The following is a 26,667-nucleotide window of genomic DNA, read 5'->3' as shown; positions in this document are numbered from 1 at the left end:
AACCTGAGCTAATATGTACATAATAATCAATCATCTATGGATAAACATATATATAATGAACTATGCTATGTAATGCACTAACAGGTCCGTTTCTGAAACTTTGGAATAACGTCCTTAAGTAGGTCCTCACATAAATGTCAAAACAAAAACCACTCTAATTTTTCCACTCAAGTTTTGCTCACTCCAGTGTGCAGTGGGCACACTTTACCTTACAATCTCAATGACACATAAAGAAGCCGAAGTCGATCAAACACATCTGCCACTTACTATCATACTAACATATTCCTAATTGAGCTAGAAGTCTTTATTAGGTGTTGCGGGGATTAGGTGATGATTTAAGAAGGAAGGAAATGGATATTCAAAAATGGCAAGTCTGAGATAATAGAGTCTTCATATTATGTAAATAGAGAAAACCTTATTCTTACCTTGCTTCTACACTTTTGTTTCCATCCTTAGCCATTTTTTTTCTTTTGGCTTTTGACTCTTTTCATTATGTTTTTTGGAGTTCTAACTTTTCATTTTATTTATTTATTTATTATTATTTTTTTCTTTGGATGGAAACTTACTTTTCTTATTTTAAGCAAATAACAAATTCTTGGTTTCAAAGGTCTTTCTCTTTCTTATTCTTCATTTCATCTCTATTCTCAGACTCGTTCAAAAATGGGTAGGCTGATTTTTATTTTTATTTTGTTTTGTAAAAGGGTAAAAGACTTGCGGTTTATGAAAGGCTAAAGAAAGGCTCAGAGAGGCGACTAGCGGAAAATAATTTCATAAAGTTTGAATTTCTGGCTATATCGATCCAAAGAGGGCCTAAATTCTCGCTTAGGATATGGCATAGTGATCAAGCAAGTGGATGTGTGATTTCTCTATTCGGAATTTACTTCTCCCTTGTGTCATTTCTAAAATATTTCACTCATAAGGCTTTTAGGCTATATTCTCACAGGATTTGTAGAATAAGTATACTAGCCTAGATTTCATAAACTTACTGCCAATACAAACATAGATGCTCATACAATATATTTATAGGAAGATGCAAAGATTATAAAAACTATTATAATGCAAAAGCTAACGTGAAACTTCTAGACTATTATCATCATAGAAAAAGAAACAATACCAGTATTCCTAAGTATATAAGATAAATATTCCTAATATATATATATATATATATATATTTATATATATATATATATATATATATATATATAGGAAGATGCAAAGATTATAAAAACTATTATAATGCAAAAGCTAACGTGAAACTTCTAGACTATTATCATCATAGAAAAAGAAACAATACCAGTATTCCTAAGTATATAGCATAAATTTTATATATATATATATATATATTAGAAAACAAATGCATATTGCACATATCTATCCTAACAGGTGTCTTAAATTACGCGTGTTTCTTTGTCACCCTCAAACAAAAGTATGTTTTATCCTCAAAGTATAGAAATAAGAATGGTAGGAAAATATTATGGAAACGCGTGAAATTTTGGAACATCTACAAAACAAAGTTAAAACATACTAATATAGATAAATAAAAACAGATGCAACTTTATATGAGTTCCACCCGTTATGGGAATAACAAAAATTAAATTGCTTGAGACATAAGCAGACACTAACAAAAAGTAAAACTTACCTCATATCCAGCATTTAGGCATTGTCAACCTCTTCTATACAGAAGTGAGGTTCCTTTGCATCCTGCCACGCCTTGATGATTTGTCAGGCCTCACGCCATTTATCATCTACAATCGCTAACTTGTTAAGTGCCACTTGGTCGGATGGGGTGTAAGGGACAACCCAATTAGGTTGTAGCCTCCACCCCGGCCAAGTCATTGCACGGAAAGAGCGTATAATGCAGTTGGTGGGTCTCACAATGTCAACCCCAACCCAATCCGTGAAATGGGCACAAAACTCTAGAAAGAAACATAGCATGATTCGACAAACTAAGACATACTTATGCCTCATACTCTGGGCTCGTGATAAACTCGAAATTAATGTCTTGGGAAGTTCATATAGCAGACGTCCCTCAACTAGAGCAAGGAAAACATCGCAAGTGGCGTCATTTGCAGAAGAAAAATGTCATTCCCCTAATATGTTTAACATGATAAAGAACATCACCGTGCCCAAGTTAAGGGACAAACTACCAAGGGCTACATTATATTTCCTTTGGTCCTCTACACGGAAAATTCCGGCCCCATAGGTCTCATGCAAAAACTCATAGTTGTAGGCATAGAAGTTATCAACTAAATAGCCCCATGAGTCCATGATTTCAGCAGGCATAGGAAGGTCAACAGCAAAGGCCAACAAGAACTTGGTTATGTCCATTGTTTCATCATCAATGGTGATAGAGAACACATGTTCTCCATCCATCCGATAAAAGAATTTACAATGTTCATAAAAATACGATGTAAGTGCAAGAGAGTAAAGTTCATCAGAACTTACCATTAGAGACTACCATCCACTTGTATGATTACTTCGCGAAACCAAGATCCGTACGTCACTCGAGAACAAATCTTCAAAAGACTGCTCCGGTATGAGTGTAGGGGACTTCATATCAAACAACACACTCTAGAGCTGCTGGAAACAACCTCGGAAGAACCCACAAGCCAAAAAAAAATTCAGAAGTGGATAGTGCTGCAAAGGCCAAGGCGCGGGGCGCGCTCTTTCCTGAATCGAAGTCCAGGCGCTTAAGGGCGGAGCGCGCTCAAGATTTGCCTGTGAAGGGCGCGCTCTTGCCTGACTCGAAGTCCAGGTGCTTGAGGGCGGGGTGCGGTCTTGATTAAGCAAACTAGGGGGCAGGGCATGCTCCGTGTACTATGAGTGCTCTGAATTGAAAAGTGATAGATAATAATGAGAGGTGCAAGGTGAGAGGTATGGTGTTAAGTTTAGAGTGAATGAACCAAGGATTTATAGAGGATTAGTTTCTTAATCTAATTCCACAAGTTGCTCAAATTATTAAGGCAACTTGATGGAAACACAATATTTCTAAACCCAAAACAAAAACAGACCAGATGCATATTCCAAAAATAAACCAATAGCTTTTTGGCTTGAAATTAAAATAGTAACTTTTCAATTCCACTCCTTGAAGTTGCACCACTACGACACTAACGAATCCTAGTTATACCAAATTAGCAACATGCTCCCATAATCATATTCTCACAATCTTGCAACAATAACTTCCAAAACGGTGGATAGAGTAAAAAAAAACAATGATGAACAATTAATGCCACCCTCAAACAAATCGGGAAGGTAGGATTCATGAAAAACAATAGCATGCATGCTTGGACAAAAATTTAATTAAACTTAAAATTCAACTAACAACCAAATATTTGAAAACAATTTCATAATCCAACACTACTAGAAAAATGTTAATAGATAGCACTCACAAAACGCTATGAAAAGTAAACGATAACGTTTTCACAAACACTATCTATTGGCCTGCTATGCTTTAAACAATAGCACTTCATAGAAAAACGCTATCAAATTTATAGCACATTTTAGAAACGCTATGGGTATTTTTATTGCATTTGGTGGAAAAACGCTATCAAAGTGATAGCATATTTTACAAACGTTATCGATATTGTAGTGGCACGATGTAGCAAGATTGGACTAAGTCCGCGTTGTAAGGGATAGGAGGTAGCATAAGCAGGGTCAATGAGGAGCAGTGAATCAAGGCCGCGGAACCCTAGTCCATCGGGTGGCAGGTGTACGGTCGGTAGCAGAGTCGTAGGATGAACAGACAGATGGGCAGTCCAGATGAGAGGGGGGAGAATATAAAAAGGAGAAGATGAGGAGAAAAGAGGAGGCCGCTAGGGTGAGAGAAGAGGAGAGAAAAAGAGAAGAAAGCAAAAGAAAAGGGGGGGCTTGTAGAAAAGAGAGTTTTAGGGTTAATACATTTGGCGCCGTCTGTGGGGACCAGAGAAAAGCAACTTAGAAATGGCATCGAAGAGAGCAGTGGGTAGCCCAAAGAAGGTTATGGTTCATGAGCCGACGCCGGAAGCGGTGATTAAGGAGGGGGAAAAACTAGAAGAAGGGCGAGCAGCGGAAGAAACACGCCTGATGCGAGAAAAGATTGAGAAGCTAAGAGAGGAGAACGATGAGCTGCGAAGAGAGAGAGAGAAGGCTGAGGAGGAGGCCGAGGAAGAGTTAAGCTAGTGGTCCGAAAATGAGGGATCTGAAGATGAGGAGGAGCTCAGACCAAATCTAGTGGAAAACCCGGTAGCAGGGTTGACAATGGAGCAAGTCCGAGAAATGATAGGCAATGATAGGGAGGCAAACCGGCGGCAGACGAAGGAGCGTGGGGGAGCAACCAGTCAGGTGGTGGCTGGGTTGAATCGCAACCTGCTAGCGGATGACATATGGGCTTCAGAGGTTCCAAAGCGGTTCGCCCAGCAGAGGTTCGAGAGGTATGACGGCAAAAGGGATCCAGTGGACCACATTCATTATTTTCGGCAACAGATGCCACTCTGGGAGGAGTCTCAGTATGACGGTCTGCGATATATGATGTTCCTGGCTAGTCTTAAAGGAGGGGCGTCGGATTGGTACTACAGACTGCCAAGCAGGGAGCATCAAGAATTTCCAAGAGTTGGAGCAGGCGTTCATAGATCACTTCATACATCAGAAAAAGCGGGTGGTAGACATCACGACTCTATTCAATGTGCGACAAAGATCCACGGAATCAGTTAGGGAGTTTCTGTGTCGGTGATAGCCTTTGAGAGAGGCTTGCGCCCGGGGACAGGAGTGCACCAATCCGTAGCCAATAATGAGATTGCGACACTACATGAGATGTATCCACGAGTGGAAAAGTATATAAGATATGAAAATTTTATGCAGAAGGATTCCAAGAGGACGGGGAAGGCCGTGTTGTCTTTGGAGAAGGAACGGGAATGCCAGAAAGTGGGGACGTCGAAAAAACAAAGTGGGAGATACCACAGGTACGGAGCGCGAGTAGAGGGAAGTCGGGAAGGAATTCGAAGAGAGTAAGGGAGAGGAAGCCATAGCGCGAGATGGAACAGACTCCATTGAACAAACCGCTCAGTGAGATCTTGCTCTTAATAAAGAGTCTGCCAGGATATGAAGGACCGCGAACCATGCCAATGGAGATACCGGAGAAGCCCTTCTATGCATATCATCAGATAAGGAATCATGAGACAAATGACTGTTACGCTCTAAAATGGTTGGTTTAGAGAATGATGGAAAAAGGGAGGATGGGAGAATTTGTGAGAGACGGTCGGAATGAGGAGCGATGCACCCAGGAAGGATATATTGGGAACCATCAACGTGATTTACAGCGGGGAGGTTATGAGTTATAACGCTCATAGAGACAAGATACGGCGGACCGCGAGCATCCAGCAGATTAATGAGAGAATGGATAGGCCACGACAGCGAGCGGTGGCAGCGGCAGAAAAGGATAGAATCGTGTTTAGCAACGCGGACCTACGAGCAGTGGACTCACCACATGAAGACACATTGGTCATTACAGTGGCAATGGGGAATTACATGGTGAAAAGGGCGTTGATTGATTGTGGGAGTGTGGTAGATCTGTTGTTCAGAGGTGCTTTGGAGGAAATGAGAGTTGATCCTAAGCAGCTGCGTCTTTCGCGAACTAATTTGTATGGATTTAACGGAAGTATGACAGAGCCCATGGGGGAACTCTTATTGCCCGTGACAACAGGGCCGGTGACAGTCTTCGCCCGTTTCATGGTGGTTGATTCGGGTTTGCAATATAATGCAATCTTGGGAAGGCAGTGGATTCACGAGATGAAGGCGGTCCCATCAACATATTATCAGATAATACGATTCCCCACCCCTATTGGCATGTACGAGGTCTACAGTGATCAGGTCACGGCAAAAAACAGTCATCGGGGAACCGTGAAGCGGTTGATTGGCAGATCGGAAGGAGAGGCTTCCAATCCTAGGAAGAGGCTGGCATAGCAATTACAGTGCACCTCAAGGGAGGGGGAGACAGCGGCGGATCCAAAGACGCTCGATGAGATAGAGGTGGTGAATATTAGGATAGGGGAAGAGGAGAAGTTCACATCGATAGAATCTAATTTGCCCGAGGAGTGGAGGGTTAAGTTGATACAGTTATTGTCAGATAATAGAGATGTCTTCGCTTGGACAATAGAGGATGTTACGGGGTTGGACCCAGAGTTCGCATGTCATCACTTACATATGAAAGAGAACGCCAAACCCGTGAGGCAAAAGATGCGCAGTATTAGGCCAAAATACACTGAAGGGATCCAGGAAGAGGTCGCTAGATTGAAAAGGGTGGGGATAATCCGAGAGGTGGAGTTCACATACTAGTTATCTAATATAGTCGCGGTATCAAAAAAGAATGGGAAAGTGCGTATGTCCGTGGACTTTACTGATGTAAATCTAGAGTGCCCAAAGGACAGCTATCCCATGTCGCGAGTAGAAGAGTTGGTGGACAGGACGGCCGGGTTCAAGATATTTTCCTTCATGGACGCGTCGATGGGGTATAATCAGGTCGCGATGTATGGGCTAGATCAAGAGAAGACCTCGTTTGTGGTGAAGGGCGGTACTTACTGCTATACGAGGATGCCATGTAGTTTGAAAAATGCAGGGACAACCTTCCAACGGTTGGAGGAGAAAATGTTCGAAAGCAATATTCAGAAGGGAATTGAGATTTATATAGACGACATGGTGGAGAAAAGTATGTCAGAAGAAGAACATATAGAGGGGTTGCGAGAAACCTTCGGAATACTATGTAAATACAACTTGAAACTGAACCCTGAAAAGTGTACTTTTGGGGTGACTACAGGAAAGGTTTTGGGGTATATCGTTACTCAGAGTGGGATTGAGGCTAACCCTGAGCAGATAAGGTCCCTGGTAAAGATGACATCTCCGCAGAATGTGAAGGAAGTACAGTGGTTAGCAGGAAGAGTCTCGGCCCTGACTAGATTAATTTCCAAGTCATCTGATAAGTGCAAACCGCTGTACCAACTGTTGAGGAGCACACCGGATTTTGCATGGACCGCGGAGTGTGATGAGGCATTCCAGGAATTGAAAAAATATCTGGGCAAAGCGCCTTTGCTGTCACGGCCCGAGACCAGGGAAAAGTTGTATTTGTACTTGGGGGCCACGGAGTATGCAGTCAGCTCGGTTCTAGTTCGGGTGGTAGACAAGGTGGAGAAGCCGGTATATTTTCAGAGCAAGACTTTGTTAGATACAAAGACGCGATATAGTAGGATCTAGAGGTATGCCTTGGCATTAGTTTTTTCAACCCTGAAGCTGAAACCCTACTTTGAAGCACATGTGGTGGTGGTGGTAACGAATTTGCCTCTGAGACAAGCACTGAGAACGGAAACATATGGTAGAATGTTGAAGTGGGCAGTGATACTGAGTTCCTATGAGATATAGTATCAGATAAGAACCGCGGAGAAGGCGCAGGCGGTGGCTGAGTTTCTGGTAGAGTTTCCCGCAGAGGATCCCACGTGGGGAGAGGAAATGATTATGGAACCGGAACGGGAGAGTGAGCCGGACCTTCTAGACCCATGGGATAAGAGGAATGGGTGGATGGTATTTGCGGATGGATCGGCTACCGACGCATGCAGCGGCATCGGAGTCGTGTTGGTTACACCTGATAATAGCATAATAGAGCAAACCATGAAACTCGGGTTCACGGCGTCCAGCAATGAGGCAAAGTATGAAGCGGTTATCGCAGGATTGAGAATGGCCGAGGATTTGGGAGTGAAGTATCTGACAATCTATTCTGATTCAAACTTAGTGGTGTGTCAAGTGAATGGAGGGTTTGCCGCCCAATGCCCCAGGATGGCAAGATATTTGGATGTGGTGCGTAAACGAGTTGAGAAATTCACAAAACTATGTTTCCTTCACTTGGGTCAGGGAGAGAACAGACACGCCGATGCTCTAGTATATGTAGCAGCTGCAATTCTCGGGTCAGAGGAAACAACAATACGCGTGGGTAGGTTGGAGAAACTGAGCACCGAGGATGAGATGGAGATTTGTCAGGTCGCGGAAGAGGAGGGTTGGATGGAGCCAATTAAGGACTTTTTGGCTGGAAAGGAAGTCACGGATAAAAAGGAAAGAAGGAGATGGGAGCAGACTTCTCGGAGATACGTTCTACTGGAAGGAGAGTTATATTAGAAAAATTTCAGTGGACCACTTCTAAAATGTTTGGGTCTTCGACTATCCCAGGAGGTGTTGGCAGAACTACACGAGGGGGATTGAGGGAGCCATTCAGCAGGGAGAACGACGGCACATCGGCTACTGACACAGGGGTATTTCTGGCCCCACATGAAGAGTGATGTTGTAGAATTTGCTAAGAGGTGTGACAAATGTCAGAGATTTGCCCAGTTGATATTCGCCCCCGCTGAACCCCTTTATAATATCTCAAGTCCGTGACCTTTCGCTATGTAGGCAATAGATATCGTGGGACCGCTGCCCATGGCCAGTGGTAAAAGGAGGTTCATGCTCGCAAACTTCGATTATTTCACAAAATGGATTAAGGCAGTACCCGTGCAGCAGGTAAAGGAAGCGCAAGTCATCAAGTTTTTATGGGAGAATATTATATGCAGGTTTAGGTTGTCGTACACCATCATAGGAAACAATGGGACTCAGTTTACGGGAGCAAAAGTGGCCAGGTTCTTGCAAGCCTACAAAGTAAGATAGGGGTTTTCGGCCCCTTACAACCCCGAGGGCAACGGACAGGCAGAGTCATCCAACAAGACCATCATGAATAACCTAAAGAGGAAGTTAGAGGATAAGAATGGGGCGTGAGCCGATGAGCTGAATCATGTATTATGGGCCTACCGGACCACACCTCGGTCGTCCACCTGAGAGACCCCATTTTCATTGGCTTACGGGGTGGAGGTCGTGATCCCGTCGGAGATGGTGGTAGCTACAACGCGAACAAAGGTCGTGGAGGAGGGTTCAAACTGGAGAATCTTAGCAGCGGATTTGAATCTAGCAGAGGAGAGAAGAGACATTGCTTGTATAAGGCTGGAGGAGTACCACCGGAGGTTGCAAAGACAGTACAACAGGAGGGTCAAGCCAAGGCAGTTCCAAATAGGTGACCTGGTGCTCCGCCGAGTGACACCTAGTACCAGGAAAGAGAAAGATGGAAAACTGAGTCCAAATTGGGAGGGACCTTATACGGTGGTGGATATCGGAGGGGCTGGCACTTACAAATTGCGGACACAGGAAGGCAAACTGATAGAGAAGCCGTGGAATGTGAGAATGTTAAAAAAAATCACACTTGAATGTAATAGAAATCTAATGCCTAAATCTAGGGTTGTATGTAAATATATAATGCAACAACACTTTTGAGAAGAAATCATTGTTTATAAAGGCAGGAGTCCAAAATAAAAACAAGACATGGAATACCAACGAGATCGCGGAGGGATGATCCCTTCGCTGACACAAAGTCGGGATTGCACCTGGGGCAAGGCGAGTCCCCAATGGTTTTCGGAAGCTATGAAACCAGCAGTGCGGGATTAGAGGCACAAATAATACGTGGGGCATAGAGCCCAAGGATAGAGAGAGACAGCGGAGGAGATGAGCCCTTCGCTGATACGAGGCTAGAGATGAGCCCGGGGCAAGATGAGTTGCCTCAAGGGACTTACAGAGGTTGTAGAACCCGCGGAGTGGGATGAGCCCTCTGCAGGGGAGAGATGTAAATCGCACATGGGGAATGAAGTCCCAGTGTGAAGGGAGACAGCGGAGGGGAGGAGCCCTTCACTGATAAGAGAATAGAGTCTGCGGAGCGGGGTGAGCCCTTCGCGGATTAGGGATACTAATACCACGTGGGGCATGAGGCCCAAACATGAGAGAGATAGCGGGGAGTTGGAGTCCTTCGCAGATATACTCAACCTTCATAAAAACAGCGAGAGGAACGAGCCTATCACTAATGCAAGGAACTAGTCGTGGAGCATGGAGGCTAGCTTAAAATTGATGGAATAGCCAAACATTGAGAAAAAGACAGGGCAAGGGCTACATTGGAGTAAGGTAAAGAGACTAAACCATAGAAGAAGAGATGATAGATATGCCAAGCAAAATCAAACATCATATGAAAGAGATTAATATTCAAACATATAAACAGAACAAATGTACTGCAATCAATAACCCAGATGGGATAAAATGACTTATTACAAAAAAGTGCAAAAGACATAAGAGTTTTTTTAGTTCTTCTCGGAGGGAGAGTCGGCGGCAAGTAGGACATCAGAAACTTCTTCAGAAGGTGCGGTGGTGGTTGCTTTGCGAACGCTCTCCGTGGGCCTCGATAAAGTCTCTTCGGTGAGTCGCGGCGTGGTTGGAAATCTCTTCATGCATTGGAGAGCGGGGAAAGGTCTCAGTGGCAACCACTTCTTCCTGGACGTCTTCGGAGGGGGTTGCTGCTGGGGTGTAGGGCTTTTCAGGCAGGAGCCATCCTTCCTGGGTGAGTCGGGCAAGCTCTTCCTGGATCTTCTTGGCTACCTTTTCCAGCAAGAAGCTTGAAGCGTTCGTGAAGAATAGTCATGTCATCTTGATGTTGCTGAAGTAGGGCGGCGGTAGCATCTTTTTGTTCTTAAGTGAGGGTGTCGATGGCAGCTTGGTGTTGTTGGGCTAAGGCAGATAGGTTGAGCTGATGTTGTTCAAGGAGCATTTCCCGCTGGCAACTCAAACGGTCATTGACCATATCCATGTAGTGCTGATGTGAAGATTCTGCGGACTGCAGTTCGTCCTAGGCCCTAAGTTTGGCCAAGTTAGCAGCGGCTAGATTGGATTGAAGCCCTGCGTAGGCAGCCTTTAGACCAAAAGGGTTATTGACCTCTTTCTCCAAGGCAGCCAACTTGTTCTTGATGCTGAGAAGACCGCGGATCATGAAAGAAATGTCCAAGCTCACCTAGAAACAGAAATAGAGAGGTAAAAAAAAAATAGAGAGAGAGAGAGAGGGCGTACCCGTGCCCAGTTAGTATAAAAAGAGTTACGGTGGATATCAAACGAACCCCCATCGGCGTAGGCGATGTCCCTGGGCAAATGGGCATTGTAGAACAGGGAAGAGGCTACCGCCGCATTGTCCAGGGCGGAGTCAGCTGTGGATACTCGGCGGTTGCGCACATTGAAGATAGGATAGAAGTCTTCTGCAGGGGCCGATTCAAAGACTGGAGCTGCTGGTGGAATCGGTTCTTTGCCAGGCCGGCAGGCGCATGGAGAAGAGACTGCAGGTGGAAGTGACAAGGTGATGGGGGCAGGTGCTTCAGACTCAGAGGTCCGCATAACTACAGGGACTGACCCTTCAGAGGCTGATGTCCATTGTCTCTTGGACGAGGGCATTTCAATAGGAGCCATCACCTCGGTCGGGGAAACCTCTGTCACCTCATCGTCCTCAGAGTCGCTGTCAAAAAGCTTCTGTTTATGGACGTCCATGTCATCGGTGGGGGAGTTGGGAGAAGTATACTGGTCGTCCCAGTTAGAAATGGAGTGGTAGGAGGGGATGTCTTCGGGCGCAGAGGTGGCGGGAGAGTCTCGAGATCTTAGGGATTGAGAAGAGGTGCGAGGACGGCGGCGGTGGGAGGACGAAATGTGGGATCTTTTTCTAGAGGTGGAAAGGCTCTGGGTTTTTGCTCTTGGGGAGGGGGAGGGCGGTAAAAGGGAGCTGAGAAGCCACGGAAGATTTGTAAACTGGGAATTTGCAACAGCGGGGTGGCGGTGGTAGGGTGGATGCCTAAGTGACTGGCTTGAGCAGGTCCAAGGTCGCAGAGTCTTTGAAAAATGGGACAAGATATACCGGAGTAGAATTGGGATTTGGAGTCTGGCCGCCAACCTACAGTACAGAAAAGAACAGCAAGTTAGAGCATAACGGTAACAATGCAATAAGAAATAAGAGAAAGACAAGGATACTCACCACGGGTGATGAAGGCGAGATGCAAGGATAGTTAGAGAACATACCTTTTGAGAATCGGCTTAGATGTAATCTCTGAGAATCAAAGCTTTATCAAATCCAAAATCAACCCCTTGATCTTCTGTTGTATTCCTTTAGAACAGATTAGACGTTGTGTGGGCAACGATCAACCAATCCCCTTCTTTCTCAGAAAGCTAGATCCAATTTTGGATATATCTTTCCTTGCCTTTTTTTCTAATATATTGAATAGTGAATTTCGGCCAGAGAGAGAGTATTTTATTTATAGGCTACAACAGGGACCATGAGGAGAAATTAGGATTGGGCCTCCTGACGGGCTTGGGCTTCCCATGTTCGCCCAGAATACACGGCCCAAGTCCGTCAACAAATGGCTTATTCCACTAAAGGCCATTGTTGCATTACCGCCCTAATCCCAAATTACTTGTCAGCGTTTATGGGCTCCAGATTATATGCTCGTTGATCTCCCCGTTTTAAGATATCGAATGTCCATTGATTAAGTCAAGTTACTGACAACTACATTAATCAACTTCTTATGTCCTTGAGTAGTACCACTCAACCTCATTGTCATGTCGGAATAAATCCACCTGCAGGGTTTACATGACAATCTTTTTGAGCTCCGCAAGGAGACATCATCAACCCGACTTCTTGCGGGACACGGATTCCTTCTATAATCAACAGCACACCTTACATATAATGTCATTACCCAATCCATCGAGTTTGTTGATTCACAAATGAATCTCACTCATTGATGATTTAAAGCAATGTACAGTGCATGTAAGTGCCCATTATTATATCCGGATTAGGAGGACAATCATCCATAATAACAGAAGCGTTTGTTCTCTTATATAGTCAGTATAAAGAGAAACACCCTCACTTGGTCCTGTTCAATACACACAAAGTGTACTAGTGTAATCCTATAGTCAAGATAGACTAATACCAGATTATACTACAACCGTACTAATGGTTTGTCCAAATCCATCTAGGTTGTGAACGATTACTTATACTTTATAAAGTACTAATGATATGATCTTCTGTGTGTTCACACTATATCATCTACAACATAAAGTATTAGACTCATGTATATAACTAATAACATATATAATATGCATAATATTTTCCCATATGATTCTCATTTAAAATATAAAGAATTAGAGTTAATACAAAAGTAATGTTTTTAGTATATAACCCTATCATGATAATATAATACGAAGCAAGAGGGGTAGCTTCTGAGGGAGTACACAAAAAAACTGGTATCCTACCCCGATGTCTTTGGTGCTTTTCTTAAGGAAGTAGTGGGAGAAGAGGTCGCGGCTGGTAATTTTGGGCTCGCCGGTTCTATTGTAAGCATTCGCGGCATACATAGTCCTCCAAATGTTTCCTATGTCTTGGCAGGGAGGGATGTTGAAGTGGTTGCACACCTCGACATCCAAGAGAGTGAGGGGCAGCCATAGACCGGCAATAATTTGACCCACCGTGATCACGAGGTGACCAGGACGACGGGGAACCAGGTGAGGGTAGTGTGTGATGGATGGCACGTGTTCTAGAGTTATGTTGGCTGGAATGCATAAGCAGCCCTAATGGCGTCTAAATTAGGGCGGCGGCATCGTAAAGGTGGAGGTAGCAAAGAGGCTGGGCGCCCGGAGGTGGAGGGGGCTGCTGTAGGGGCAGTGGGAGGCGGAGACGCTACTTGGGGTGAACGGAAAGTGGAAGAATCGCCGGAGTTAGAGCCCAACATCGGAAGAACAGAGAGATAGACGCAGAGAATGAGAAGAACCTACTATTTAGCTTGAACAAAAATAAAGCAAGCCTAGAACACGTACCAAAGGGAGCAAGGAGAGTGGATACGCCCGAGTAGTGGCCCGAAGGAGGGAAGAACCGCCAAGAAACCAGTAGAGCGCACGCAAAATGGAGAGTGATCAAAAAAGAGTAAAGGGGAGAGCAGTGGAGAAAAATGTGAGAGGGAAAGCGAAATGAGGAAGAGGGAGAGGGAAGAGTGTTTAAATAGTGAAGGGGGTAAAAATGTAATTACTAGGGTTGTGGAGCTCAAGGAGTTAGTTGGGTAGACCAGCCAACGCGAGACACGTGGAAGCGCAAGGAACGAGGGACGACTAAAAATGCGCGTGATGATGCAATCCAGTCCACACGCAAACCAAGAAAAAAAGTGTGGGCGGTAGAAAGAGAATAACAGTGAGGGTTCTCGACCCCGGATCCCTTAATGGGACCGGAGAATCGAGAAAGAACATTTGTAGTGGCACGATATAGCAAGATTGGACTAAGTCCGCATTGTAGGGGATAGGAGGCAGCATAAGCAGGATCAATGAGGAGCAGCGAATCAAAGCCGCGAAACCCTAATCCACGGGGTGGCAGGTGTACGGTCAGTAGGAGAGTCGTAAGATGAACAGACAGATGAGCGGTCCAGATGAGAAGGGGGACAATATAAAAAGGAGAAGATGAGGAGAAAAAAGAAGGCCGCTCGGGTGAGAAAAGAGGAGAGAAAGAGAGAAAAAGAGAGGAAAGCAAGAGAAAAAGAGGGCTTGTAGAAAAGAGAGTTTTAGGGTCAATACAGATATTTTAATTGCGTTTTGCAGAAAATGCTATGATATTTATTGTGTTTGCATACACACAATTGTTGGTTTATAGCGTTTAGAAAATGCTATTATCCATATGCACTTTTAATGAATTCTCTTTTTAATTTGCTTTTGGGAATCACCATTAATTTTGATTTCAAAACTAAAAATCAACATCAACAAAAACAAATTCAATTGAATCTAGATGGGTTTGAACCATCAACCTCTCACTACCACTGCGTGAGAGCTCTTTCCATTTTGAGCTTATAGATCCATTAAAATAAATAAATAACTAAAATACAATGGATTTGAAGAAAAAAGAAAATCACTACATCAAATTACAAACGTAAAAATTACTTAACTATATATGGTTATAATCGGAATAATGTAATGAGTTAACCGGAATAATGTTGAATATCATCTCAAGTATCCCTGATACCAAAACAATATAGAATATGCCCAGTAATGAATATCTCAAGTTAAAATACGCTTAAATTAACAATATACTTGTGATCTCAGTAATGATTAACACGATTCAATGTAAAAGACTATCATACACAAAAGGAACTTACACTACCATGACATCCTCAACCGTTGCTACAATTAGTTCAAATCATATTGACCTACCAAATAGAAGTTAAAAAATTAAAAAGTTTGCAACAAATCTTTAACATGTCTTCTATGATTTGAACTAACTTCTAAGTTAAAATAGGAATTTCAGTGTACAAGCTTGTTCCTAGTTTTCAGTGTGACAAATCTTAACATGTCTTAACACTCTAGCTCTTGTACCCAGCTGCATTTTCTTGTCCCCAGTGGATATTCCAGTGTACAACTCATGAAATGCAAGTAGGTGTAAAATTAAAGAAAGGCTAAACTACTAGATTTCAATATTCAAATTACAAAGCAAAATGAAACATTTAAGTAGAAGGCATGCATATCAAGTACATGAAGTGGTGTTCCACTGTTCCTGTCATAAGGAAGCCGCATGCATGTACACTTTTCTTTGATGGCCATCTCAAAACTAGTCAAGCATACACCAACTACTTATGGCATGCTACACTGAAAAACATCTTAAATAGAATTTGCAATGTTAACTTCAATAATAGATATATCGAACCTAGTCCATGGGTGAGATCATGATGATACCTGGTGCACGAAACCTTCCAGATTGGAGAGCTTGTCTAGAGAAAGAGCCATCTAACCCATATAATCGTCTACCCATATTGATGGAGCTGCTCAAGGCCTTGGGAGAGAGCTTCCTCAGCCTGGTTTGATGATTCAATACCAAAGTGAAGTAGCTTGCAATATGGAAAATAAAATAAAATGTGAGAACAAATATATATGGGTGCAAAGGAACGAACCAGGATCTCTTCATCAAACACAAATCTCACCCTAGTTATTTGGAAAAATAAAAAGGAGTATTAGTTCATTTAAGAAAAATATGAAAATGCATGTACTTAAGAAGAAGAAAAAAATGAATGTGAGTGCACCAAAAGGATAAAACACATACAACAGAAGATTTTGTAAAGAGTATAGTATAAATTAGCTCTCATCAATACCCCATAGTTGGGTTGGAATAGTAGGTTGTCTGTCCTTTAATTTCTCACTCAGCTAAAAAAAATCTTCAATGAGAGGCATAAAAAAATGTATATATGGGGACCACGAGTCTAACGCGGGGCCAACAGACACACCATCAACATTCTCTCTAATAGCTAGTGCACTGGATGGACTGCATACTTGAATCTGGTGCCCCCTTAGGATCTACTACTCATATACCATGTTAAGAACCATTTTATTCCAAAAGCCGAAGCTAATAAAAAGAGGCACAACAATATGTTTCAATCAACATAGTGATTAATTGTAACAAGGGCCAGACATATTCACACTACAACAACCTAGGGTCAAATAGACGAACGCAACAAGTGACAAACATCACAACTAACAAGGAGACCAATTGGTGCAAAATCAAGACTGGAGATGTTTATACCACATGTCCTACCGACTAGGCTACTCCTCATAATTATTACCTGGAATAATAAGAGCAAACTAAGAAGCCCAATTGGTGGTGCTGCTGGTAATAGATTATCCGCATATGCTAATTCCCCAGCCACACCTATTCCCAATAAGCACTAATGTCAAAGACAATATAACCAACATTTCATCTTATAAGCAAAAAAATTAAAGCCAAAGTAAGTTTAATGGTTTACATATGTTCATTAACAGGAATGAAAAACAATCATGTCATAACAGATGAACTACACACATAGACCCATGGATCACAATGATTTAGAGATTCGAAAACCAATATATATTTCATATATGAAAACCCTCCTAAGTCCTACCAAGCTGGTTGCTAATTTAATAACACTAAGTCACTAACTAATCATCATCATGAACATGCTCAAGATAGTCTGCATGGATAGTATTATACCCTAGTGATAAGAAGAGACGAAAGACCAGCCCAAGATTACAATAAATAATCTGGCTTAAGAAATTAACAGTTTTAAAAGCATCAAGAAATCTTTTTTTTTTTTTTTTTTTCATATCAAGGAAGCTCACTTGACACAATGTAAAAGCTCATCATAGGGGGGTTCGTTGGACTAATTAATGTATAAACAAAAAGTGAATTGAAGGTAAACCAAGAAGTATGCGAGCTGAGGGTAACCAACAACACCATTAGCAAACAGAAAGCATCTCAGATAAACCTTTTTTTACTTGAAATGAGACGTTTGGCTAGAAATACTAACGATTACAAATAGATGGTATTCAAGTATTTAACCAGAGTTATATAATTTTATGGTCCTTCAAATATCTAGACAAGTTGATACATATTTCAAAGAAGTGGCTACAGATAGGAAACTCAAAGAGAAAATATTTATATGAATGTACAATAGCTATCCACCCATTCTATTCCGAGCCTTACAAGTCATACCAATATCTGATTCAGACCTAGAAAGTTCAGGCACAACTTCTTTATATAAATCTGCATACCTGATATATAGAAATGATACCAATGGTTAAATCTAAATCACATACTTATATTAAAAGTTTAAAATGCAAGCAGTTGTTAAAGATAATGTGAAAATAGTTTACAAGTCAGAAAAGCTTTACGAATCAATCAACTACTGAAGTTAATAATACTAGAGTAAAACCGGAGCAAAAGACTTTAGACGATTAGGCATGAACCACTTAATGATTATACAAATTAAATAAAGCATTGATCTCATGCATAATATGGCCTTAAAACTTGGAAAAACAAAAACGGGTAAAAAAAGGAACATCCAGTCACCCACAATACACTTACACAAAAATTAGAATGACTAGTTGAAACTCGGAAGCAGTGGCACCAAGGACAATCATAGGTTCAATTGTCACTCTGGCATTCACCGGTGTCCCTATCCTCTCGTTAACGAGTAGACTAAATTGATGTGGAAGATGTGATACCTTCATTCCAGGCATTTGAACCCAGTTGATAGCAGTTCCAGTGGCCTTAGCCAGAAACTCTGTCAAGGTCTTCTCAGTTAATGCGAGGAGACTAAATATATGCAAAAGAGCAAGATATATGCTTAGATAGATATACAACCAAAAGCAATTTTTCAGAAATAATTTTTCCCAAAAACAAATAAAAAATTGAAAAATAAAAGAACGAAAAACCAAAACGACTCACCCAGCTGGCCTGTTAATATCTGTATGTGGATGCTGAGGTGTAGGTTGTTGTTGTTGATGCAGAAAAGTTTGAACCACAGATTCACATCTCAAGTCTGTGGTCATTGCAGATGGCTGTAAAGAATCAGTTTGGTCAGTAAAACTTACAGATGGGATGGAAACCATCTGTAGCAGCCATTAAGCTTTGTATACCAACATCCCAGACAAATGCAGTTAAACAGTTAAAACCACCTTCAGGTCCTTTAAAAGGAAAATCTTTGAAGGTAAGATTGGTAATGACATCATGACATGTACCAAGCTTACATATTACATCCATAGAGATTAGGGGTTCTATCTAGAGGTTGTAGCATTTAATTCCAGACACTATAATCGTACAGATTAAAGTTTCTATCCTACCTCTGTTTCTAAAAGCAAAAGATCAAAAGACAAATCCAAAGGAAAAGGATCAGAGGTATTTGGTGCTAGACTAATTGAAAAAATAGTATACACGTGTTTCTAGAGGCTTCACTAGTAATCTAGTGAAGGATGTGAAAGATAGGTATGTCTACCACAGAAACATAAAGGGTGAAGGAGAAGGCACTCACGTTGATCAACTGTTGCTTCATATATATCCATTTAAGTCCTTGGGATATATTTTTTAATAAGACCAGTAGATCAACCCAACAAAACCAACAACAAGAAAGTTTGTAACACCTTAAACCTAGATCTGAAACACTAAATAATTACAAACCCAACGAAAACAAAGCATTGTAAAGGGAATAAATTCAGACAAACTGAGAGAAAAAACGAAATTGATGCCAAACATATCAAAAATTCCACTTTGGCAAATAAAAAATTCATTTTTTAATTAAAGGATAAAACTTTTTGTATTTTCGTTAATGTAAAGATCAAACTCTCACCTTTAAAGAGATGGAAGAAAGAGAGAGGGTGTAAGCTTAATTCGTGTAGCAGATCAAAAACGACCTTGGCGGCTAGGTCTACAAAGCTCCTCTTTTGTTTCTGTTTCTACGATAGATTTAATTTCTTTTTTGAGTTATTTATTATATATACCTGCGTTGGTTGTGTCATCCGTGTTCCAACTTAACGTCCCGGTCTTCCTACATGTTAAAGAGAAATGCTAGCGTCCTGACCCTTTATGGGGGTAGGACCATCCTACCTCTATAGAGACAAAAAAAAGTGACCCACTTACTTGCAAACTACCGATACCATCCCTCCTGTTGCTTAACCCAAATGACTCCAAGTCATTGGCAAGTTCATCACCATTCACCCCCATCTTCCATCCTCTCCACCACCACCACCTGTCACTGTTAACACCATCCCCACCTGTCACCGTTAAGCAATGTCGTCGCTACTCCCACTGCTCTCTTTTTTCCTCTCCCCCTTTCATTTTTCTTTTAGTTTTTCTTCACTCAATTTCTTCCCCTTCTTCTCCACATCACAACTACTCATCACATAATTGATTCTTGGGCACCGTTGGAGTCGCTTTGTCAGTTTTAATTTGTTAGTTATGGACTTATGATTTTTTTATGAACTTGTCATGGTTTATTGTTGGGATAATGTGATTGAAAACTCTCCCAAAAATACCCATAATAGTAGTGAAATTGGAGAGAGATTTAACTCTTTCATTTTGTTTATGGGGTCAAATATGTGTTCTTGATTTACATCTATATCAGTTGAAATGGTTATAGTTTCTAATTTTTTTGTTGTTATGCTGTTATAAACTCGAACTTGTTAGTTGTTTAGTGGAATGGAAATGGGGATTATTTTTTTTCAGTCAATAAACTAAAAAAGTAAATAAAAAAAGATGGCCGGATTCCGTTCGACGGTGGTCGGTGGGTATGCCGGTAGCTGTTTTGGAGGAGAATGACACCTTTGTTCAGAGCCTAGAAGGAAATGAGTTGACTCATTGAATTTTGCTTTTCTAATCTATGTTACTAATAAATTGGAACATTTAGAATAGGTGAACTGGTCACTTCTTTTGTCTGTATAGAGCTAGGATGGTCCTACCCCCATAATGGGTCAGGACGCTAGCAATCCTCCATGTTAAAAAAGGATTGCGTTTGTAGGATTTATTGACAGCGCCCACGAAATAAATGCAATTGAGTTGGGAATCATTTGCTATATACATACCCCATATCTCTCAAGGCTGACCACATTTTAAAAAAATTTAATACTGGATATGTCCCCAAATAATCTCTTAGGGCAAACTCCACTTAAAAAGTAAAAGAAGTAAAATGTCACAAAAAGCTCATCTCCCACAGATTGGAACTGCCACCCAATTTTGTTTTCTATTCAAAACCTTAGTATTAGTTTCAGGAAGTTTATATGTAAATGGATCCCTAGAACATCTAATGGGGAGGCCCATATTTTGACAAAATGGGCATCTGCAAATGTTAGACATATGCCTCCTCCACTAGTCTTTCAGAACACAGATGTATTTCATATTTAGTATATATAATATATGTAAAAAATAACTTATAAAGGTAAAACACATAAATTTCAACTTTTGTCTTTTTACTCTCTCTCAAGAAACCTTCTTTAAACCCACACTTTTTTTCCCGCTCCTCTCATTTTCCAATCCAAAGAAACTTAACCCATACATCTCTTCTTTCTCTACACATATTTATCTTCTTTTTCAAATTCTTTTGTTCTATTTCTATTTACAACCCATCTTTTTGTTTTTCATTTTTTTTTTATGACATTGAGTGAAATGGAATGGGCATATGATGTTTTTAATGTGGAAAATGAACTATTTAATGAAGAGAAATTTCAATCAAGTGACCAAGACAAGGTAACTCCATACACAACTATTGTTCATAATGATTCCAATATCAATTTATTATGAGATCATTATGATGATGACTTGTGCAAAATGTGATTACAAAGTATTTATGCAAACTTAATCTATGAGGACGATCTCTTCCATTTATGGTTGATTTTAATAGTGGGTGTTGGGAAATGGGAATAATCTTACGTTCGAGACGTCCCAAGCCAACTAACTTTCTAAGGCTCTGCCGCCCCAACTGGAGCGACCTATGAAGCATTAGATAGTCTAATTTGGCCGTCTCTTAGTTACTTTGAAAAATATTTTTCTTGTGACAAATTTTTAGCTAACATTATAATTCACTATAAATGTTATAGGATCCTCTATACAGTCACAATGAGGTACCAATTGATGCACTTCAGACTTCACAAAATTCAAATGCATCTTCGAAGGAGCACTACATAGATCAAACCGAATATTTTAACACCAACATGGTATGCATGGATGAATATACGTTTTGAAACTTACTTATTTGATTTAATATCTTCTTACCCATGGATTTTTTTTTTTTTTTCCAAATAAGCTAGGGTTAGGCAGACCCCCACCTGTATTAAATTAACTTTTCCTTACATATATATTACCACTCGCATCTTCATTTACAAATTCCTGCACAGGAAAATCTAATGGATGTGCAAAGTGAACCGTAGAAAATTCACCACTTCCATGCAAACTAGCAAATAATCCGCTACCCTATTCACTTCACGAAAAACATGAGTAAAGGATATGAATCTGAATCCTTCTCTCTTCCTTTCAATAGCTGCCATCACATCTCGACAGTACCAAGGTGGTTTCTCTAATTTATTTATCGCTTTGATGGCTCTTAAGGAATCTGATTCAATTTCAACTTCTAAAACACCTTCTACCAAACATCTCTCTATGCATACCTCTATCGCTTTCAGTTCTTGGAATAAAACTTACACAAGTCCTCCACTTCCACAAAACGCAGCCAATACCCTTCCTTCATTATTTCTAATGACACCTCCATGACCTGGACCATTGTTATCTAAAGCACCATCTGTGTTAGCTTTCAACCTATTACCCAAGGGGGGAATCCATGAACAGTTTGTATGTACCTGCTGTTTGAATTGAGTAGTAATACCTAGTTTGACAAACACTTACCCATGGATTAATGAATACTTAAATTGATTTATAGGTATTTGATAGTCGTCAAGATTTGATTGATTGGACACAACATAAAGGAAATGAAGTGGGAACTATTATCGTCACTGGAAAATCTCAAAATGCAATTGGTGGGAAGGCTCCTAGACTTATTTTGATATGTGAGCGTGGTGGTAAATTTCAATCTCATAAAAAGGTAGAAGCAAATGAGAAGGAAATGAGAAAGACTGGAACAAAAAAGATGAATTGTTCTTTTAAATTAAAAGCGTGTTTTGAACGTGGTAGTTTAGATAGATAGACACTAAGAGTTGATTGTGGTCGTCATAATCATGGGATGGCAAAAACTATGGAGGGTCACTCTTATATAGGAAGGTTTAATAAGATGGAAATGATTCTTGTATCTGAGATGAGTAGAGTTGGAGTCAAACCAAAATAGGTCATGAATGTTGTCAAAGCAAGAGATATATTAAACTCGTCCTCCATGAGACAAATGTATAACGCAAGACACAGAATTAGACTTGATGAAATGTAAAATAGAACACAGTTGCAACAGTTGGGTAGATTGTTAAGGGAAAATGGATATGTGGAGTACAATAAACGTCAAGAAGGTAGCAATGAGGTTTGCGAATTGTTTTGGGCCCATCCAGGTTCGATCCAAATGGCTAAGACTTTTAACCAAAATTTTCTCATGGATTGTACGTATAGGACAAACAAGTATCATTTCAAGTTGTTAGAGATTGCAGGAGTGACATCGACCAATATGACTTTCACTGCATGTCATGTGTTGATGGAAAAGGAAAAAGAGTATGACCACACTTGGGCATTGGAAAGGTTTCGAGAGATACTCATGCCTGAAGTTCTAGTGTTGATTGTGACTGATAGGGAGCTAGCTTTGAAGAATGCAGCCGATGTAGTCTTTCCAAATGCAAAGAAGCACTTGTGTCGATGGCACATTTCCCAAAGTGTCTTGAAAATAGGAAAAAATATTCTCAGTGACGAGCAAAACATAAATAAACTTTGTGCCATGTGGACTAATGTGGGAAAGTCAAAGACACAAGAGGGTTTTTTGAGAAAGTTTGCTTCTATAGAATTAGCTTTTAAAGACTATCCTGTGCTCATCCAATATTTGCGTAGAACATGGTTGCCTTATAAAGAAGCATTTGTTGCTTACTGGATAGACCAACAAAAGCACTATGGAAACACTACGACGAATAGGGTGGAAGGATTGTATGCTCGACTGAAGTCGAGCTTGAAGGGTGATAATAGTAGATTTACGTAAACTAACTATCTATGGTTAAACACAAATAATCAATTAACTAAATAAGTGCTTAGATCAATATTCCTACTCTCAATTCATTATGCAATATATAAAAAGTACGAATTCGTTCCACTCATAAACTATCAAGACATAAATAGAATTCAACTAATCAAACAAAAGGAACAATGATTAGAGTAATGATTTGAATAAGAAATTAACTATTATGATGATACTACGAATTTATACTAAATTAACTAATAATATAATGATGTGAATCAAAGATAGAGAATGTTAGAGAGAGAATTAAATCTACTTTTCAATTCCTAAAAGTGTTAGAATAGATTGTTAAGAAACCCTAATCTTTATATTCTCACTAAAAGGTTAAATATAAATCTTAGACTTTTATGATCCCTAATTCAATTATACCATCTCTAGTCATAATCAAATTAGCATGAGAGGAAGGTTTGTTTTCCATTCTCATGGCAAACCTCACAATCCTCTAGTTTAGATTTTTCTCTTCTTATCTCTAAGTCAAGAAAAATTCAAACTTTAAATCTTAATCAACAAATCTATGCTAAACAAATCAAGTTCTCTCAAGGCTTCATTAACCTCCCTCTAATGGGAGTTTAACTTTGATTCATTGGACTGAAATTACTAACACAAGAACAAATAGAAACAAGTCATTTGATATAAGTAATTTAAACTTCATAAATCTAAATTTGAACAATAGTTTAAGATTCAAAATGAATTAAAACTGAATTTAAAACTAATTTAGAACTAAGATTGTGAATAACTAATTATCAATTTAAGACAAACTAAATCTATGAATCAAATATTAAATTAGAAACTAAAACTTGAAATATAAACTAATTATTGATTCTAAAAGCTAAATCTTGTTCTAAACACTAATTCTCTAAAACTAACTATTGGATCTAGACTAAGTAAAGCTAAGTAAAAACTAACTATTAGATTATTGACTAAGTAAAAACTAAGTATCTTAAAAGCTAAGTCTTTCTCTCTTCAAATAGAGGAGACAAGATCTACAAATTCATGCATGGGCTGAGGAACCATATTTTGGGCTGGAAAATCGAGCCCAAAACCTCATTATTTCAATCCATAAAGGGGTTTTCAACTAGAAATGATTTTAATAGGCTTTTCGTCCACTTCTACTCCTTTCATTGGGTCAAGGCTTGGACCATTAGAAAGCTCTTTCCGAGCTGGTTGTTTTGATGTAAGGTAGGCCCAATTCCTAGGTCTGTGTCCAAAGATACGGCCTTCGGAAGTTCAGCTGACTTTTGTGCGCTATTTCTGCCCGCGTTGACTTTGACTTTGACTTTTCAGCTTTGACCGGGCTTTTAAAAGGCTTTTTCTCCTTGAATCTTGGTCTTTAATCATAGAACTTTTTAGCAACCAACATTTGCTTCTTTATCTCACAAAAGAGACACATTTCTGCACGTATTCGACTCCAATGCCTGAAATACATAAGAACACGATAACAATACTAACTCTTACTTATTAATCACATAATTGGTCTAAAAGTAATATTGTTAAGGGGTTAAAACTACAGTTTTGGGCTCGTATCAAAGGGGACATGCAAACATGATTTTCTTAGAATGTGGAAATTGATCCATCTAGTTATCAATATTGAGATGAGCGAAATTAGAGCCTCTTTTGAGAGGAGTTTAACTAGATTTCAGCACGAGCACAATAACGAGTTTTTTAGTGAGCTCAGAAGATTTATTTCAAAGAGAGCTTTAGATTTGATTTTGGAAGAGATGGGACGTATAGATGTCATTGGGGTAGATGATAGTGTTTGCGACCACACTTTGTGTACTTCACACGGTTTGCCGTGTGCGCATGAGCTAGTGATACTAAAACAAAAAGGGTGCAGAATACCTCTTTCTGAAATTGATAAATTTTGGAAAAAGTTGTCTATTGAACTGAGAACCAATGATCCCATTAGTGTTGATTACAAACTAGCTATGGATTTATTTATTCAATGACTAGGATCGACTTCTGAAGACCATCAGAGATCTATGGTAAAGATGCTCATGGAACTTGCAACGCCTGAAAGTTCATCATTGGAGCCACCAAAGGAGGATGCTACACCAAAGGGTCGCCCTAAGGGCAGTACTAAGAAGAGGCCAGCAAAAGAAGAGTGGTCAACTACCCGAGATTCGTCATGGTTTGAGTACCCTCCGAATGCTCCACCCGTGACTCCACAATCCATAATGAAGCTCAAGGCCAAACCATATGTTTCAAAGAGGAAGAAACAAAATGTTGATGTTGGTTGCTCCATTAATGAAATTGAACATCCTCCAGATGCTCCACCTATGTCTTCACAATCTATAATGAAGCCAAAGGCCAAACCATATGTTTCAAAGGGGAAGAAGAAACTGAGTTTTGATGTCAGTTGCTCCATTGCTCAATCTAGATATAAAATGTGTTTTTCGCAGAAATTGCTACAGTTTATTGTTTGTTTTGAAGACCCCGTTGGTGATGGAAATTGTGGTTTCAGGGCTCTCTGCTTAGCTTTGGGAAGAAAACAAACCGACTGGTTTTGGATGAGACAAGAGTTATTAAGTGAGTTAATGTCAAATGAGGAATATTATGTGAGGATATTTTCCCATGAAGCTGTTGATGGATTAAATAAAAGGATAAGGGAAAAAAAAACTCGTGCCAAGAGGAACAAATGGATGGATATGCCTATTACTGGGTATTTGTTCACGTTGAGATTTGACGTTGTGCTTGTATAGTTCTCTACATCATATTGTTATACCTTTCTCCCTATGAGATCCCCAGTGGATATAAACAATGTTAATGTGCTTGGGATCGGTTATGTTAATAGTAATCATTACATTAAACTAGATTTGGAAGATGGTTGCCCAATTCCAAAAATAGTGTTGTTTTGGAGCAGGAATAGTCTAGAAATAGCAAAAGGCTGGGAAATTCTAGTGAAACCCACCCCGTGTGGAGGCATTCCAAGGGTTGAATGTTCAAGGGATTGCTCAAGCGGAGGCTTTCAAAGGAGATCCAATTTTTGTCGATTAGTGTAGTTGGGCAAATACATGTTTGAAATATTTTATACTTTTACAGAGGATACATGAAGAAACATTTTTTGCGATGAAGAATTTTTGTAAAGACTTTGATAGAATGGTAGTGAGTTTCTTATATATTTTGGAACCAAACATTTTACATGTTTTAATTTTGATGTTTCGACTTTCATTGTTTACATGTATTGGTCTGAAATATTTTGCCAAATTTTCAAATTAGTTAGAGTTTTAATTTCGATCAAAACTAACTTTAAAATAAAAGACATTCTGATTTGGCTAACTCCGTCTGCATT

General features: G+C 40.1%; 3 protein-coding genes across 18 annotated transcripts; 2 read left to right on the top strand and 1 right to left on the bottom strand.

Annotated features, from left to right (window-relative positions):
- The first annotated feature begins 5,238 nt into the window (after positions 1 to 5,238).
- LOC147511315 (uncharacterized) lies at positions 5,239 to 5,937 on the top strand. The gene has a single exon (XM_086598426.1). It carries the CDS (start codon positions 5,239 to 5,241, stop codon positions 5,935 to 5,937), a length of 699 nt encoding a protein of 232 aa, XP_086454552.1.
- Positions 5,938 to 6,408: 471 nt separating this feature from the next.
- LOC147511314 (uncharacterized) lies at positions 6,409 to 8,133 on the top strand. The gene is made up of 2 exons (XM_086598425.1): positions 6,409 to 7,164; positions 7,387 to 8,133. Exons 1-2 carry the CDS (start codon positions 6,409 to 6,411, stop codon positions 8,131 to 8,133), a joined length of 1,503 nt encoding a protein of 500 aa, XP_086454551.1.
- A 2,157-nt stretch (positions 8,134 to 10,290) lies between these two features.
- LOC147511313 (homeobox-leucine zipper protein ATHB-14-like) lies at positions 10,291 to 19,159 on the bottom strand. 16 transcript variants are annotated; one of them, XM_086603031.1, is made up of 9 exons: positions 19,020 to 19,159; positions 18,122 to 18,234; positions 17,759 to 17,957; positions 16,482 to 16,567; positions 15,601 to 15,846; positions 15,027 to 15,077; positions 11,917 to 14,886; positions 10,927 to 11,791; positions 10,291 to 10,870 (listed from the first exon to the last, which is right to left on the bottom strand). In XM_086603031.1, the coding sequence occupies exons 8-9, from the start codon at positions 11,392 to 11,394 to the stop codon at positions 10,709 to 10,711; spliced, it is 630 nt and encodes a 209-aa protein (XP_086459157.1). In that variant the 5' UTR covers positions 11,395 to 11,791; positions 11,917 to 14,886; positions 15,027 to 15,077; positions 15,601 to 15,846; positions 16,482 to 16,567; positions 17,759 to 17,957; positions 18,122 to 18,234; positions 19,020 to 19,159; the 3' UTR covers positions 10,291 to 10,708. The 16 variants fall into 16 exon arrangements, with proteins under 16 accessions (XP_086459157.1, XP_086459149.1, XP_086459150.1 ...); XM_086603023.1 differs by lacking the exon at positions 11,917 to 14,886 and having other exon boundaries at positions 15,601 to 15,719; positions 15,816 to 15,846; XM_086603024.1 differs by lacking the exon at positions 11,917 to 14,886 and having other exon boundaries at positions 15,027 to 15,719; positions 15,816 to 15,846; positions 17,899 to 17,989.
- Between the last annotated feature and the right edge of the window lie 7,508 nt (positions 19,160 to 26,667).

Source organism: Coptis chinensis, chromosome 3, assembly GCF_015680905.1.
Source record: "Coptis chinensis isolate HL-2020 chromosome 3, ASM1568090v1, whole genome shotgun sequence".
In the NCBI taxonomy this organism is placed as follows: Eukaryota; Viridiplantae; Streptophyta; class Magnoliopsida; order Ranunculales; family Ranunculaceae; genus Coptis; species Coptis chinensis.
Note: the sequence above shows the minus strand (reverse complement) of the source record. Positions and strands in the feature narration are given on the sequence as shown.

Excerpts from the sequence above, each read along its gene's own strand:
- LOC147511315 (XM_086598426.1), top strand. The coding sequence starts at position 5,239 with ATGAGGAGCGATGCACCCAGGAAGGATATATTGGGAACCATCAACGTG.
- LOC147511314 (XM_086598425.1), top strand. The coding sequence starts at position 6,409 with ATGTCGCGAGTAGAAGAGTTGGTGGACAGGACGGCCGGGTTCAAGATA. Across the intron at positions 7,165-7,386 it reads TAGACAAGGTGGAGAAGCCG|TATCAGATAAGAACCGCGGA; the intron begins GTATATTTTCAG and ends TATGAGATATAG.
- LOC147511313 (XM_086603024.1), bottom strand. Across the intron at positions 10,871-10,926 it reads TTTATACTAACTGGGCACGG|GTGAGCTTGGACATTTCTTT; the intron begins GTACGCCCTCTC and ends TTCTGTTTCTAG.